This window comes from Carcharhinus amblyrhynchos, chromosome 10, assembly GCF_965287045.1.
Source record: "Carcharhinus amblyrhynchos chromosome 10, sCarAmb.v2.hapA, whole genome shotgun sequence".
NCBI lineage: Eukaryota > Metazoa > Chordata > Chondrichthyes > Carcharhiniformes > Carcharhinidae > Carcharhinus > Carcharhinus amblyrhynchos.
In genome coordinates, this window is record NC_137333.1 from 41,880,384 (window position 1) to 41,897,625 (window position 17,242).

Here is a 17,242-nt window from a genome sequence, read left to right on the forward strand (position 1 = left end):
GTAAAACAGGTAAAAAGAGATGAAGGGAAAGGGGAGAGGTGAGGAAAGAGTCACAAAAGTGAGGGTTCTCAATCCTGCTAGACCAATTGAAAGGTCATTTTAATGCACCTCTCCACCAGCTGAATTCTTTTTATACTGAAAACTACCTCCTTGAGACACCCAAAATTCCTTTCAGTGTGGGGGGGATGCTGGCATCCGGAGGTGGAATTGTGGACAGAGCATCTTTTGTTCATTTCCACATATCCACTGAGGCCAAGTTGTGTTTACAGGAGTGTGGCAATGTGGTGCTGCCACTTTTTCCTACTCCAAGATAATTCAGTCACATTGAATAGGTAAAAGAGATGGTGATAGAATTCACTCACAACATTCTCCTCAGGTGGAGGAAAATGGGCTGCTAAGCAATGCTTCTTTTTTACACTTGGTATAAAAATATTTTTTGTTTGCGGAGTTGGAAATATGTGTATATGTCTTGTTTCATATTTCATCATTTGCAGTTGTCAGGAATTAGGGGCAGGACTTTCCAATCTCTATTCATTCCCAATGTCAGCAAGAATGGAGAATTTGGCACTCAGCCAAAATTCCATTCACTTCAACAATACCAAAGAATCGCAGCCGCGGACAAGATCAAGGGTTTGCGGCAAAGGTGTCAGAAATTTTTTAGATGCTGCCAAAATTCACTTCAAAAGACAAGTGACTACTTCACCTCAGCTTCACATGGTTCAGCGAAAGTAGGGTTAGCACAGACACTTGAGCTGCATAAGTTGCCTGGCTGAGTGAATTTGTGCAAGCAAAGATACCCTTGCAGTTTAAAAACTCCAAATAATGTATCACCCACAGATATAATGAAATTACAGGCAGTATAATGGGTTTGTTCAGAAGGAAAATTGTTAAGGAAATATGCTCATTGGGTTTGGATTTATAAATTCAGCAGCACTGATTGTGACATTCCAAATGAACAAGTGATTTCCAAGTATCTAATGTTAGTAATTGAACATAATCTTTGAGGTCATTTTAGCCTAATTACATCCTTTTCATTTGTTTCTTCCATATTTGTCAAAAGTGGTAATTTCTATTCAAAGTAATTACTGAATTTGATGTCATACATGCAAAGTCAAAATTTGAAATGGAATCACAGTCTCTCTCTTAATCTATTTGCATGATTAATTCTAGGATTCCTAAAGGAACAGGGCCAGGTTGTTACCTGTCAGGAACTTTAACTCTGTCAAAGAGTGAACTAGGAAAGAAAGCTGTGAGTACATAGCTGTATCAAATCTGCCAGATACCTTTAATTTACTATGCAGTGTATTTCATCTAATTTATTCAATTCATTCTGATACTGCCTGACATGCAAACCTCTGCTTCTATAACACTTTCCTTCTACGATACTAGTACTATTTATTGGTTTCTGTTTTTGCATGCACCGGAGAATAGTCAAATTTGAGGGTTGTTTGGTATTCCTGTGTTATTAATTTATGCTATTCAGACATATCCAAGCAGAATAAAGTTCTTTGATTTTTTGAGCAGCAGCTCATTGCTCTGTGAAAGTATGTTCTGTCTTTGTATAAAAGCACCATACAAATACAACAGACACAATATATTAACAGTATGTTTTGAATTAGACATCCCCTCATAATAAAAAACACTTGCAACTCACCAGATTCAAATAATTAGTATGGATTGTAAGGATGCAATTACAAATTGTTAAATTTGCATGTTGTTAAAATGTCAGAATCTGGAACAATTCACATTTATTTACTAATGTGCCATTTTAGAGTTGTTGAAAATATTTAACTGAATAAAAATTAGTTGATGTTTTAATTAGCTTTCGGTTATTCCTGTACATATTTCATGCCTGTACATTCTGTAAATATGTAATCTAGTTACTCCTACATAATGCCATATATTTTTTACTATAGATGAGCAGTTATGGTTTAAACATGTGAATGATGGCAACAGTTTAAAAAGAAGTTAACTTCTGAATTAAAGTATTTGACAATTCTATTTCATGAGGCAGGAAGTGACTTCAGATCAATCACAGCTGAAAATGACTTCAACTACTGAGAAGGATGCTGTGTAGTTTAGGAAAGTTTAGTATAGCTTGGTCTAAAATGTTCTTTTATTCCATCGCATCTGTTTAGATCAAATTCTAGCTTTTCTCGTCTATAGAAATTAAATTAAGTCTCCTTGATTTGGCTTATACAACCATATAGTGCATATCAGTAAGGGAGTTCTTAATGTCAATCTTGAGTTGGCAGGTTTTTGTTTCTTTTCAAAAAGGGTACCAACAGAACCCCAAGATGTATTAGAGAAGGTCTCCAAATTGTGCAGTGTCTGCATGTTTTCTTACATTATGTTGTTCTGACACCTAGGGGCAGGCTGCTTCAAAACGTCAAGGAAAATTTAAAAAGGTACTGCATTGTCATCTGTCGCTATGCTATTTATTGTGATTCTAACAATTTTTAAAGTCTGACTGAAATTTCTGAGATCTTCCAGTGCACATTAGGACGTTTTTAAAATATATTGTACTATTTAACTTCAACCAATAAATTATTGTTTTAACTAAAGAGACCTACAAAATAAAACTGTAAGCATAACATATTTTTTGATCAAGCAGTTCCCCTTGTGACCAAGTAAAATTAGTTGTTTAGGAAAGTATTCCAGAATAAATTATGAATTTGGATGGCATTACATTTGTTTCAATTGTTGAATTGTCACTCTGTACTTAACTTTGGATGCCCTGCAACTGCTTGATCTAAGTTCAATTCAATTAGATAGCTGCATTTTCTAAGAAAATGATGCAAACACTTGCAAATCCTAACTCCTTCGCACTTATGAAGGTGCTATCGAGAGACTTGGTCTTTAGTATGATACTCTATATTTATTGCTTGATGTCAATATTGATACCATTCAGTGTGATTCTGAAGTTAAGAGATCACTTTATTGTTAACAAAATCCTGTTTTCTTTTAAAAGCAAGTAAATTATTTGCTCAATGTTCTTGAAATCTCTTGGTTTTTAGTATCATCCACCCAAATTAGAGTTCTGATATGAGAATTGGCCTGCAAAATGCATTGTCAGTAGATGGTTCGGATACCATAGATCAGCCATCCTGTAAGTTTATATCCCTGCAGCGTAATGGCTCCTTTGGATTGTACTGATAAAGCAAAATTAATTCAGTGGTTAAAAAGATCATTCTAGATCATGATAACCCTGTTGCTCTTAGAGGCATTACTACAAAATAACATTTAATAATTGGTTAGAAAAATGTGCTGTGCCAAAAAACAGCTGGATAGATAATAGCTAAGGGGGACAGAAGTGTCTCGGGAATTATGAATCAGTCAGTTTAACATTGGTGGTAGTTAAAGTAATGGAATCACCTCAAAGAGGGAATAGAAAAGCATGTTGAAATAGCCTTATTGATTTGTTGAGGATATAACAGAGGGAATAGACAAAAGTTATACAGTAGGTGTAATTTATTTGGATTTCCTGAATGCCCTTGTTAAGGTGCCCAAAATAGGCTAATGAATAGAGTTGGATAATGCAATATCAGGGGAAGCGTGACAGAAAGAATTGCTAATTGGTTTCAGTATCAAAAGCAGGAAGTGGAAGTAAAAGATGGTTATTCAGAGTGGCAAAAGGTGAGAAGTTTAACAATGTGGACTTTGGAATCTAAAACACAATTTCTAAATTTATGGATAACATCAAGTTTGGGGGATAGTGAATCCAGAGGAGAATTTCAATTACAGGAGATTAATAAACATGCAGGTTAGGCAAATAATAAAGTTGAACACAAATATGAGAAGCTAGAGAGACCACTTATTATTTGGAAGATGCACATCTGGAAGGGGTACAGTAACAAAGGGATCAATCACTAAAACTTGAGCAAGACTATTGTAAAAAAAACACTAGATTTTCTTTTTAAAGGGATAGAATTGAAAAGTGACGAATAAAAACAGGAAGTGTTGGAACCACACAATTGGTGAGGCAGCATCCGTGGAGAGCAAAACAGTGTTAATGTTTCAGGCCAATGATTCTTCTCTTCACAGATGTTTGTCTGATCTGCTGAGTATTTCCAGCATTTGTTGTTTTAATTTCTGTATTCAGTTTCTGAAAAATAGGAAAATTATGCTAAATTTGTATCAAAACTTGATTAGATCACACTTGCGAATACTGCAAGCAGCATGATATTACAAAAGTAGCTTTTATGCAGTGGGCTAATTGCAGGAAAGATTTATTGGGCTTATACCAGAAATTCAAATGTACACATTTCAGGAAAGGATCAGGTCTCTTTTCTCTCTTAAAAAGACTGAAGGGTGACCTCATAGAGGTCTTTAAAATCATGAAAGGTTTTGACAGAATATTTCTTCTTAGAGCATAACTCAAGGCAATCAATGTAAGGGCAGTATATGTGGAACTTGCTGCCACAGTGAGTGGTTGAAGCAAATAGTATAAATGCATTTAAGAGGAGCTTGACAAGTATTTGAGAGAGAAAGGAATGAAACATTATAACAGATTTAGCTGAAGAAAGATGACAGGAGGCTAGAGTGGGACATAAATAGCAGTGTGGATTGATCGGTCCAAATAACTAGAGTCTGTACATCCTCTGTAAACGTAGCCACAATTGTAGATGTTTTTTAAAATGTTACCAACAAGCTGAAGCTATTTCAAATTTATTTTTGCAAGGTGGAATCTTGAATCCTAAGAGTTGGTATTAATTGATGTCCTTCCTTGGACAAAATGTTGTTTCCTTACATTGCTACCCTTATTTTCCAAGTGTGGATTATTGCAGCTGGAGACCAAATGACAACTTAAATTGCATCCATACTGCAGTGGCACTCCAAAAGTGGCAAGCATATTATACAAATATAGTTTGTTCAAAGTTGATTAATTCAAGTTATCTGATAATTCAAACATTCAGTTCAAAAGCATAACAGTTCACTTTGTTGTGTCATTTATTGCTTAATCAGATTATTGGAAAGTTCAGTTTTTGGTGAATTGTCAGAAACAGACTGCATGAAATTGGGACAGAAAATGCTGGGAAATCCAAAAGGTGAGGCAGCATCTGTGGAGAGAGAACAGAACTCATGCTTTGAGTCTGGATGACCCATCGTCAGCTCTGACAAAGCATCATTCAGACTCAAAACCTTAGCTCTGCTCTCCACAGATGCTGTCAGGGGGGTACAGTAGCACTGTGGTTAGCACTGCTGCCCCAAGCACCAGGCAGTGGTTTGGTTTGATTCCCAGCTTGGTTCTCTCTGTGGGAGTTTGCACATTCTCCCCATATCTGCGTGGGTTTTCTCCAGGTGCTTCGGTTTCCTCCTACACTCCAAAGATGTGCAGGTTAGATGGATTGGCCATGCTAAATCCCTTAGTGTCGGGGGATTAGCTAGGGTAAATGCATGGGATTATAAGGATAGTGCCTGGGTGGGATTGTGGTTGGTGCAGACTGGACGGGCTGAATAGCCTTCTTCTGCACTATGGGATTCTATGATTCTATGACCTTTGAGATTTTACAGTAATGTTCTGTTTTTGTTTCGGATTTCAATATCCACAGTAATTTACTTTTGTATGCATGAAATTGGGATTCATCTAGCTTGATACATAATGGCTGGAATTTTCCAGTCATTCACGCTGGCAGGATTCTCTGATCGTGCTGCAAGTGAATGGAATTTTGGCTGAGCACCAAATTCTCTGTCCTCATTGGCAGTGGCAGCAGGGCTTGAGCAGCCATAAAGTTCTGGCCAATTTCTTTTGTACTACCTAATAAGATATTAGCATCTTGCATTTATATTAGCACAAAAGTGCATTGTGTGCATTAGTTATTCGTGGTTATCTGTTAATAGTGTGCTTTCATCTACAACTTGAAATCTGTAACTAGCCCTATTGATGAAAAACTCTAAAATTATTTTCCTCAGTTTCCAATGGTTCACTAAGTAAACTCACTATTTAGTGTGCCATTAGTCACAGACCAGGCAATCCTAGAATCCTGGTACGTTCTGATCTCTGCTATCATCTACTCATGCCTGCCTGCATAAATTGTAGACATCGGGCAAGAGTGGGATTGGGGTTAATTTGGTTGGAGTGTTTTCTGTGATCAGATTGCCTCATGATACTTGCTGTCTCGCCCTGAGCACCAAGAGAAGTCAAATTCTGAACTATTGCATCAAGCAGTCGATCTTTTTCTCATCTTCATTGAGCACTGTAGCATTATTCATATACTTTGAAAATTAAGGTTAAAATAAGAATAGAACAAGCATGAAACAAAAAAGTGTGATTGATCAGGATTCTGTTTTAATAGATAATCTATTCCATCCCATTCATTAAATCTGCTGATGGGAAGTCCTGATTTGGACTGCTTTCCATTGGATATTTCATGGGAAGATTGAGGCAAAATTGGGAAGAGAGGAAATGTAGTTGCAGGTCCTTAGCTGTGATATTAAATTGAATTATGTTAGTAAGTCTTTACTCTTCTGGATTCTTACTCATTGCAATTTAGTAATCCATGCTGAAGTACTCTGGTGTATTGGGTGAGAACGGGATTGATTAGCCTTGGGTGTGATGCCCATGTTGTCAAATGGCTTTCTAGCCTTTGAAGTTAACACTCAATCATGAGCAGTGGCTGTTGGTGTCAGGCATTTGCGGAATACTAACGAGATAAAAGTTCTCTCCTTTAGAGATAAAAGAAGAAAAATGCTTATTGGAAAAGAGAGAAATTACATCAATCTGAAAGTGACAGACTGTACACTTGGGCATGATCTGAGAGATCACTATATAGCATTTTTGGGCTTTTCAGGGAGGACTTTCTTTTAATTAAAGTATGCCACCTGGTTCCTTAAGACAATGTACCAAATCTCCTTTCATCCTTTCTTCTTTGGGGTGTTCAGGGAGCATCATTAGCACTGAAAAGTTTATTTTCTATAATTGTTTTCTTCCCCAGTGCTCATACTTCTTTTGAACTCAAAGATGTACAATGGGGTTTTCTGTTACATGAAAATAAATATAAAATAATGAAGTGGACTCGTCAATAATATATGCCATTAGCTAGTTTGCAAGTAATTAATTAGGATTAAACTTTTGCATTTTAGTATTTCAGTTTTAAACCTGGCATCCCACAGTGTCATGTGATGAATGGTACTTGTGGAATGAAGCACATGAAACAATATTTTCCTGTACTGATGAATTAACAAGTTGTCATTTTTGTTAATGGTATGTTTATTGATGAAACAGAGAGATGAAATCCAGGGCCACCAGCTAATGACTTCAGTTTTCTCACACATGTTGAGGAGTTCCTGCTTTCAATTGACTATTTGATGTCTTTTATATAATGTACATGTCTTCTATTTCATGAAATGATGTTCAACTTTACCTCTCTACAGCACCCCTGACTTAATGGCAGTCATGCTATCTACACATCAACTATGTCTGAGCTAAAACTATCTCAACATTTTCAGGCTAAGGGCAATCTCGTTCAATTCTCTTAACTAAGCCCTCATTGCAAACCAACTGGCTACTCAGGTTGAACCTGATTGTGTACAATATGAGTGGAAATTTCTTTAGAAATGGCAAAGTGTCAGGTTCTGACTGTAAACCAGCGGAACAGCTAGGGTTTCTGACCAGATCTTCTGACGCCTTGTCAATAAAAAGCAGGGGCTATCATGTTTTGCACCATCATTCTTGAGGGGTGGGGTGTAAACATGCTGGCAAAGCTGGCTCCTCCGAAAGGATGCCCTGATCTCAGAAAAAAAACCCACCTCCCTAATCCTGTTCCCTGTTCATGACCACATCGGGGTGACACTGGCTGCTGCATCCCAGCGTCATCAGCTCAACTGATTCCCACAGATGTGACATCGGGTAGGGGGGGAGAGCGGCGGTGGGCGAAATCTGACGTCCTCAGAAGCTATGATGTCATGCCATTTAGAAATATTTGAATCCATGCAAATTGATGATACTCAGGTAAATGGCGAGCAGATCACATCGTTGGCAAGGCGGAGCAGGAATGATCTCATTCTGAAACCTTCCTAGTGCAAATCCCATTATGGCTCTCCCGTGAGAGTCAGTGGCCACAATGGAATTTGCACCTTTGGTGAACGGGCCCAGAAAATCACAGCATGCAAGTGCTCTGTTTGACCCTGACTTGAGTTTCAGACCCCTATTTCCACATTGTAATCTTGCCCATCGCCATCCCTGTCTCTTCCTTATCATTGCTGAGCTTTTCATCCTACCATACAGACTCAACATCCCAATGTTCTCATCCCCTGCCTCAGAAGTACTAAACACACAGGAGCGATTCTCCCATCCCGCTGCACTCTCCTGAGTGCCTGTCTTAGCATCAGATTTCTGGCACTGTCAACTTTGCACCAGAAATAGGCATGGAGCTGCATTAGGTATGATGTGGGTATGCCGGCGTTGGACTGGCGTAAACACAGTGAAAAGTCTGACAACACCAGGTTTTAGTCCAACCTATTTATTTGATAATATACTCACAAGCTTTCGGGTTAGTCCCTTCGTCAGGTGAATGGAGAGTTCTGGCCTCAGACAGAGCATATAAAGCACAGACAGTTTAGAGATTACTGATTAGAATGCGAATCCTTACACCTAACCTGCTGTTCAAGACCTGAAGTGGCTGATAATGTGAGTGGAAGGAGCACTGATCACAGTTTAAAGAGATGTGTATTGTCTCCAGACAGTACAGTAAGTGAGGTTTTGCAAACCCAGGCAAGTCACGGGGGTTACAGATAGTGCGACATGAACCCAAGATCCCTGTTGAGACCGTCCTCATGTGTGCGGAACTTGGCTATCAGTCCAAGTTCTGATACACATGAGGACGGTCTCAACAGGGATCTTGGGTTCATGTCGCACTATCTGTAACCCCCGTGACTTGCCTGGGTTTGCAAAACCTCACTTACTGTACTGTCTGGAGACAATACACATCTCTTTAAACTGTGATCAGTGCTCCTTCCACTCACATTATCAGCCACTTCAGGTCTTGAACAGCAGGTTAGGTGTAAGGATTCGCATTCTAATCAGTAATCTCTAAACTGTCTGTGCTTTATATGCTCTGTCTGAGGCCAGAACTCTCCATTCACCTGACGAAGGGACTAACCCGAAAGCTTGTGAGTATATTATCAAATAAATAGGTTGGACTAAAACCTGGTGTTGTCAGACTTTTCGCTGCATTAGGTATACAGGGGGCGGGAGGGGTGAGTTATAATGAATACCAATATGATTAGCGGGCTCAGGACTGCAGTCCCTGGGTCCGTTAGATCCCACCCTGCCTCAGTCCACCAGAGTTTGTCGCACCAGCGGGGTTTAGGGTAGCTCCTCACTTTCGGAGAGCTAGCGGCCTGACCCTGCTGAAGTGAGGGAAGGACAGTCAGGGCCCCCCAGAGGGACAGGAGTACCCCATGGGGCATTGTCCCCCTTTGGCACTGTTCATTGGATATTCTCAGGGGATGGAGCCTAGTGGGCAGGCCTCAATGAGCGATCAGTGGGGATTGGGCGGGTCCTGCTACCACTCTGCATAGGGAGTGGTGAGGGAAGAAGGGAGACGGGGAGGGGGTGATGGTGGTGGTCAGCACTGCCAGAGAAAGTTTCAGGAAGATCAAACAATCCGATTGCATAATCTTTTGAGCAGATCAAAATTCATTTACCCTTTTTGAGTTACTGAGTATTAAAAAGCATTAGTATTCCTAATTTTCAGCAACTCTTGTCATTTTACCTAACTTTTTTTAAAGATGTTAAAGAATGAGTTGATTTGTGTTGTTTTTGTTCATATCATATTACTGTCTGTCGCATCTGCTGTCATCCATCATGAAACTAGAAATCTATGGACTTTGTTTAACTGTAGTAAAGCTATTACCGATCAAACAGAAAAATGTTAGCCTAAAGATGTTACGTTATGTTGTACTAGGGCAGTCTCGTGTACAAAATCTTTATTTGTGAAATGCACTTGACGTAATCAAATGTCGCAAGACACTTCACAGGAGCGTTATAAATCAAAATTTGAAATCAAGTCACATAAGGTGATATTAGAGCAGAAGGCCAAAATCTTGGTTAAAGAGATAGTGTTTAAGGAGCATCGTATAAGAAGAAAGAGAGACACGGAGGTTTAGAAAGCATAATTTTGATAAGGTGTAGGTGAGGGAGAATGTGGAGTATTATAGCTCACACAAAGAGTTGCTTGGATAAACAGATTGAATCTCCTATTTGTTATTGTCCTTCGCTGAAGATAATATGCTCAGCATTAACAAGTACTCCCTATACTGGCAATACAGAATTAAGTATTGCTGAAAAAAGAGACATAGGCCTGAAAGGGGAGTGGGGACGAGGGGAGGATGAAATAGCACGATTGGCTTCCCACTATGTTTCCACCCACCCGGACCATTAAGCAATTTTATGTTGGGATGGGTGAGGCCTCAGATGGGTTGCCCATCCTTGCCCCAATTGAGGCCCATAAGTGGGCAGTTATTGACCACTCGAGGGTTGTTTCCCATCCAGCCTCAATTTTTAGTCGGGTGAGAGGAGTTCATGGGTGGGAGAGGGGGTGGGGTGGGAGGGGCCTGAAAATAATCAAGTTTAGACTTTGACTGGGAGGGGGAACCACCTCTGTCAGAAACTCACTTTTAACTTTGCCATCCCTCTCCCTTTGAGGCCAGCTGACACTCAGTCAGATTAGCTGGCAGTCCTCTAAGACAGGACTTGTTCCCACATGAAGGGTTGAAGGCTCACCTACAGCCAATTAATGCCCATGGGAGCGTAAAATGACTGCGGGACAAGCAGTGTCAGTGGGGATGTGTTTCTCATCAACTCTTCAGATGGCAGGATCGGAAATCCCACCATTCTGAAAAAAATCTTGCTCATACTGTTGAAACTGTTCATTTTGCACTCATCAGGACAGTTCACAAGAATACCAACAATAAAGAGAACAGCAATTTATACTACATGAGAAGAGTGCTGATTGGCAAGTTGATTCTGTTAGAGATGTTGCCATGTTCGTTTTTTCAACTAAAGCGTGGGGAACAGCAATCCCCATGGCAATACTTTGACCAATCAGAGTTGACCTGCTTGGTTTGAATTTGAAGTAGAGCTTGTCTATTAACTGTCCTTTGATGCATTTCCCATGGCAACACCTCTACCAATCAGAGTCAATTTCAAAAGGTAGAAAATTCAACTCCCTCAAATCAATAGCTAAAACTAGATTTCTTTACAGATTAAATTGTATATAGAAACAATAAACACATTTTGATAAGAGCATATTTCTTGCCCAATTTGATGAGTGGCAGCATTTTTTGATTTGGCTATCACCCTTAGATCTTGATGCAATCTGTGTGGAATGATGTGAATTTTTGGTACATTCATGAGTTTGGATCTCCACCCAGAAGTAATACTGAGTAATCCAAGGTATGATTTATGCCAGTCGAAATTCTTTGAGATTTTATTTGAAGCCAACTAACCAACTTGGGAGTGCATCAGATAGGCAGCTATTACCATCTCCTTCTAAACGTTCCCTTCAGTAGATAATTAATTGAAGATTGTATTTGTCTATACAGTCTATCAATCATGTATGTTAATATCAGTAAGTTGTGGTAACCACCAAATAACTTGTTCACTCAAGTTCTGAACAAAGTCATAAAGACAAGGAAGGAAAATCTATCCGTGATAGGAGCGCCTAACCAACTTTGCTGGTAGATCTGGCCAGCAATGTTTGTTTAGATTTTTAAAATTGGATTCATGGCTATTTGCCATGTAGGGATTCAAACTGGGGTCCTCAGAGGATTATCTTGATTGCTAGTTACTGATAATACCCACTGTGCCACTGCCCACCCTGTTATATTTGATGGTCGTCACTGCTGTTAATTGTATATCAATCTATCAGAATTCTAACATGATAGCAAAGAATGATTGCCTCTAGGTTGGAAATCTTGAAAATTATGGACAGGTTGTGGGGAATGAAGAAAATCACAGTACAGGAACAAGCCCTTTGGCTCTCCAAGCCTGCACCAACCATGCTACCAGACTGAACTAAAACCTCTATTCTTCCTGGGACCATATCCCCCTTTTTCCATCCTATTCATCCTACTTGTCAAGACACCCCTTAAAAGTCACTATTGTATCTGCTTCCACTATCTCCCCCAGAGGAGTCTGCGTGGTGAGTTACTTGTCACAGAATTCTTAAATACTCACCAATTCTTATAGGTCCAGTGTTTTTTACGGCTGGTCCAATTAATGGTAAACTCTCCAACCCCACCGCCACCATCATCATGATGTTGATATGGTATTCGATAATGGTAATGATGTTGAATGTTATGCGGAGATAGTTAATTTCTCTCTTCTGAGATGGTCATTGCCTGACTTTTGTGTGGCTTAAATGTTATCTGCCACTTATCAGCCCAAGCCTGAAGCTCATTCTGCATGAACTACTTCAGCATCTGAGGTGTTGAGAGTGTAACTAAACAGTGGACAATCATCAGTGAACGTTCCTATTTCTGACCTTGCAATGGAGAAAAACTCATAATGAAGCAGCTGAAGTTGTTTGGACTTGGGACAGTACCTGAGGATCTTCTGCAGCAAAGTCCTGGACTGACATAATTGTCCTTCAACAACTACACCTGTTTTCCTTTTGTCCTAGGTATGACTGGAACCAGTATAAAGTTCTTCTCTTATTCCCATTGGCTTTGATTTTACTGTATCTTGCTGCCATACTCAGTCAAATGTTGCCATGATATTAAGGGTAGTCACTCTCAACTCACCTCTTGAATTCAATTCTTTTGTCAATGTTTGGATCAAGGTTGTAACATAGTCTGAAGTTGACTGATCCTAGCAGAACCAAAACTGATCTTTTGTCAGTAATTTATTGGTATATCAGTGCCACTTAATTGTACCTTCCATCACTTTGCTGATTGCGTAACGACTGACCAGCTTGGATTTGTCCTGCTTTTTGTGCACAGGATGCATCTGATCAATTTTTCGCATTGCAAATAGATATCAGTGTTGTAGATCAGTTGGAACAGCTTGGATCAGGGAGCATTTGGTTCTGGAGCCCAAGTCTTCAGCACTGTAGCTAGGATATTGCGTGGGCCACCTTTGTTGTTGTACTTAAATAATACGTATGATAGTTTGGTTAAAATCTTGGCCAGGATTTTCCATTCTCGATCGCCCTGCCAACGAGAATGGAGAATTTGGCGCTCAGCCAAAACTCTGTTCGCTACAGTGGGACTGGAGAATCCTATCTGTGGGCAAGATCAGAGAATTCCAGTCTTTACCTTGATTCATTAAGTTGTCATGATCGATGCAAAGTTAAGGAATATGGAAGGTTGACATTGACAACACATTGAGATCACTCAGGAGATTGGCAATTCCATGTGAAATAGCTGGAGAAAATCAGTTAATAGTAACTGATGTCCCCGTTGCGACACTAATGCTGTTGAGTAAGCCTTCCATGAAAAAGCACAAATAATTTTTGGGTCATGTGGTGCCAGTTTTTTTTGGTGGGGGGGAGGGGAACTGGTTGATTTGTAGTTTGTCCAATCAGGATACTGTTTTATCCCCCCAATTATTTCTCATCAAAGGGTTAGGCAAGCATTAGTGATAAAAGGGGAAAAACAAACTATAATCTTGAAGTTACATCAATAATTTGCTCACTCTCCTTGTCAGTGATCAAAATAGTGCTAAAAGATACAGGTATAATTGATGAGTATTCAAGATTGAGATTACCAATTGTGCAATCTATGTGACAAAGACAGAAGTATTTTCATCTTGAATTTATTGACGTGACTGTGAGGTATAGCATTTTTACATTAACATGTAGAAAGGGCAAGAAATGTATTATACATAAAATTATAGAAAAATGGATATGGACTCAAATTGGGACATCAGCAAAGCTTTTGAACAATAATGGCGTTGAATTTGCTAGTGAGGAGTTCGAAGATATGAGACACATGAGCATAACTGTCATGTATGAAGTAACAGAGACCTTTTGACATGGTCTTTATGAAATAAATCATGTTATGATTGAAAAGCTGTGTAAAATTTTGGCTGCTTGACCAAAGTGTAAATTGTCAACCATTCTATCATAGGCAGTTAATGCAAATAATTCTCTTCAGATGGTTGAGGAATGTAGTTCTTACCAATTAGTCTGTGGACACAATCCCAAATTATCTTCTGTTCTTTGAGCACTTAAGTACTTCACATTCAGAAGGCAGGCTTTTATCAAGACTGAGGTATGAGAGAACATTTATAGACCACTGAGACATCATGTTAGATCTTTTAAGAGAGGATTCAATTCAGAAGATTTTGTTATACTGTAAAAGAGTGATAAAACATGGAAAGGCCCCATGATGGTAAAACAGTATAGGTTAAAGATGACAATCAAACTCTTAAGGTTCATCCCGCATGATTAATTGAAATTCATTATAAAATACTGTACTCTGTGCACCTGATAGCATAAATGAGACACTTTGTACCTCAAAGATTCATAATTTTTACGATGAGGATTCCTGAGGATTTGGTACTGGTATAGTGATTATGATGCACGAAAGAGCCATCACATCCACAGAATAATTACCCACAGTGGATACAATAGTGATATTTATTCCAGAAGAATATATGTAGTAGGATAAATATATGGGGTTGTAGGTATAAGGCCTGGGTGGGATTGTTATCGGTGTAGGCTTGATGGGCCAAATGGCCTCCTCCTGAATTGTAGAGATTCTATGATTCGATGAGACTAATGAATGGAGAGATGTGACCATTGTGGGAGATGCTAGTAAAGTTCCCTGGTACATTTAAAGTTTGGCTGAATATTCAGGGTGGCAGTTAAAAAGTAAGATCCATGGACTGACAAAATGGGTGAAAGTGTGGAAGTGACTAAGTGCAAAACAAGAAGTAATAGTGAGCCTGGAAGTGACTTAGATCAGAAAACAATCACAAACTACAGAAAGAACAGTGCAAGAGCAAGATTTCACCGTAATGAACCCACAAAGTGGAAATAAAAGCCAGTGTTTTAATTGATCAGACAATGAAATAAGAATCACAGAACAGTCAGGTAATAAAACTAAAAGTGGAAGTCATCATGATTGTAAAGTTTCGATGGCTGCCAGTAAACTTAAAAGATAAATGAATAAAAGAGGCAAAACAAAGGGAGTCAGATAGTTGAAGAGAATTTGGAATTTATCCTGAGGAAGAGACAGAAGTCAGCCATCTTTGTCACATGGTGGCTTTGTACTGTAAAAAGGTTAATAGCTAGGCAGTATGAAGAAAGACTTGGTGTTACAGATGTTAGTGTGGATTCTCCCACGACTGAATGCTAACCTTAAAAATCTTTTTGTCCCTTTTGGCTACACAATGAGATATTGGTCAGTTGACTTTTTCAGAGATCAGTGTTTCTGAAGCCCCTAAAGAGGCAGCAGATACAAACTATGAAAACTAAACAGACACGTTTAGATCTAAATGATACTTTCAGGTTTTGGTACTCTTCACTAGCACCTCTTTTGCTGGAAATAGGTTTTGTTCAACTAAAATCCAATCCTACAATGTTTTATTGGTGGTGTGGCTCACAAAAGGAGGGAATGGGCTGAGAACAAAAGTACAGCAGATGGGACGGATCCAGTCGATGGCCTGTCAACTATAGTGCTGAGGTTGGGGGGGGAGGATCCTCAATTGAAGGACAGGAAGAGCTATCAGCAACAGTGTTGGAAGGTTGTATTATTAGAGCAGATGCAACGGAGACAGAGAAACTGAGAGAACAAAATGGAGAGCCTACAGGAAGAAAGGTGTGAGGAAGTGTAGTCAAAGTAGCTGGAACTTGGGCATTGAATATTTGTTGATGGCCTTTCCCCAGAAACACAGAAATTGAGGAAGAATCAGAAATGAGGAAAGGTGAAAATTGGAAATGAAGTTGGTGAAATTTTCCAATTGTGAGCGAGAGCTGGAGGTGCATCAGCAGAATGATCAGCATACTGATACAACACTGAGGAAGGCGGTTAGCACTGTAAAAGGAACGTTACACAATGCTATCACATTGCTGGGCTCGATCCCATGAAAAGGCAGTAGAGCTAAGATCCATATAGATACCCATAACAACACCGTTTATTTGAGGAAAGTGAGTGGAGTTAAAGGAGAAGTTGTGAGATGTGCAAACAAGTTCATCCAGGCAAAGGAGGACGGCGGGTGGAAATTATTTAAGTCTCTATTCATGGAGTGAAGGGAGGGCTTCAAACCAGCCTGATGGGCAGTGGAGATGTAGGTGGATGAAAATGAGGCAGAAAGTTGGAAATTATCAGAATGGCATGAGCTTAGAAAGAGCGTCAATAGCAGATAAAACATTTTACACAAAGGATTATGAGGCTGTGGCATGTATCATCAGAATTACTTTTTGAAGGAAAAAAAGACCTCTTCACAGTTAAGAGATGATGTGGATGTGATCAGGACTCACCTGATGAAGGAGCCGTGCTCCAAAAGCTCATGATACCAAATAAACCTGTTGGACTTTAACCTGGTGTTGTGAGACTTCTTGCATTTAAGAGAGGGAGTGTTTGAACAAAAGAAGGATTAAAGGCATGAGAGATATGGCCTGCTACTTGTTTGGCAGATGAAGACCATCACAAACTAGTTGGGCAGATGTCCTGTTGTAATTTCTATGCACCGAGAATGCGTATTTCAAAGAAAATTGTTTGCAGATGACAAACAAATTTCTAGTTGTATGAGATACACCTGGTTATCTCTTTCTTTTCCTCTCTATGTTCATGTTATGTGACAACGCAGTGCTAAATAATTTTATTTATATTCATTTTTGTCCCCATTTTAAAAGTTATTTTTACCCCTCTTTTAGGTCCCCCACGCATGTATTATTGCCCAGCTGAGAAGGTGGGAAAGCGACCTGCTCTCCAAGCCTCTTCTATTGCTGTTCTGTAACTACTGCTAGGAGGTGCAGGTAGTGATGTGCCGCTTTTTCTTTTAGGCTTGGTTTTGTCTTTTTTTTTAAAACCCCCTCCTTTTTTCCCTCGTCTCTTTTCACTCCCTCCCCAACCCCAGTACCACCCCCCACCCAACTGAAGAGCATACTATCTTTGCTCAGCATCTTCCATCAGCAACCTGTAATCTGAAATTACCATCTGGGAATTGACAGGTGTGAACATGGACCTGAGCATTTTTACTGTAGTTTGTAGGCTGGACTAAGCAAAACCATGCTGATAAAATTGATAGCAAACTTGCCTGACTGACTCATTTTCAAATAGGACCAATAGC

General features: G+C 39.4%; 1 protein-coding gene across 5 annotated transcripts in view; it reads left to right on the forward strand.

Annotated features, from left to right (window-relative positions):
• The window catches only part of tpp2 (tripeptidyl peptidase 2), a 136,141-nt gene that overhangs the window by 91,321 nt on the left and 27,578 nt on the right, over window positions 1–17,242 (forward strand). For 2 of the 5 annotated variants that reach the window (XM_080196914.1, XM_080196912.1), the window contains exons 23-24: window positions 1,171–1,249; window positions 2,370–2,408. In XM_080196914.1, the coding sequence (XP_080053040.1) occupies window positions 1,171–1,249; window positions 2,370–2,408 (118 nt within the window). Of the gene's footprint in view, window positions 1–1,170; window positions 1,250–2,369; window positions 2,409–16,826; window positions 16,929–17,242 lie in introns of all 5 variants that reach the window. The other 3 variants (XM_080196916.1, XM_080196917.1, XM_080196913.1) reach the window with 3 other exon arrangements.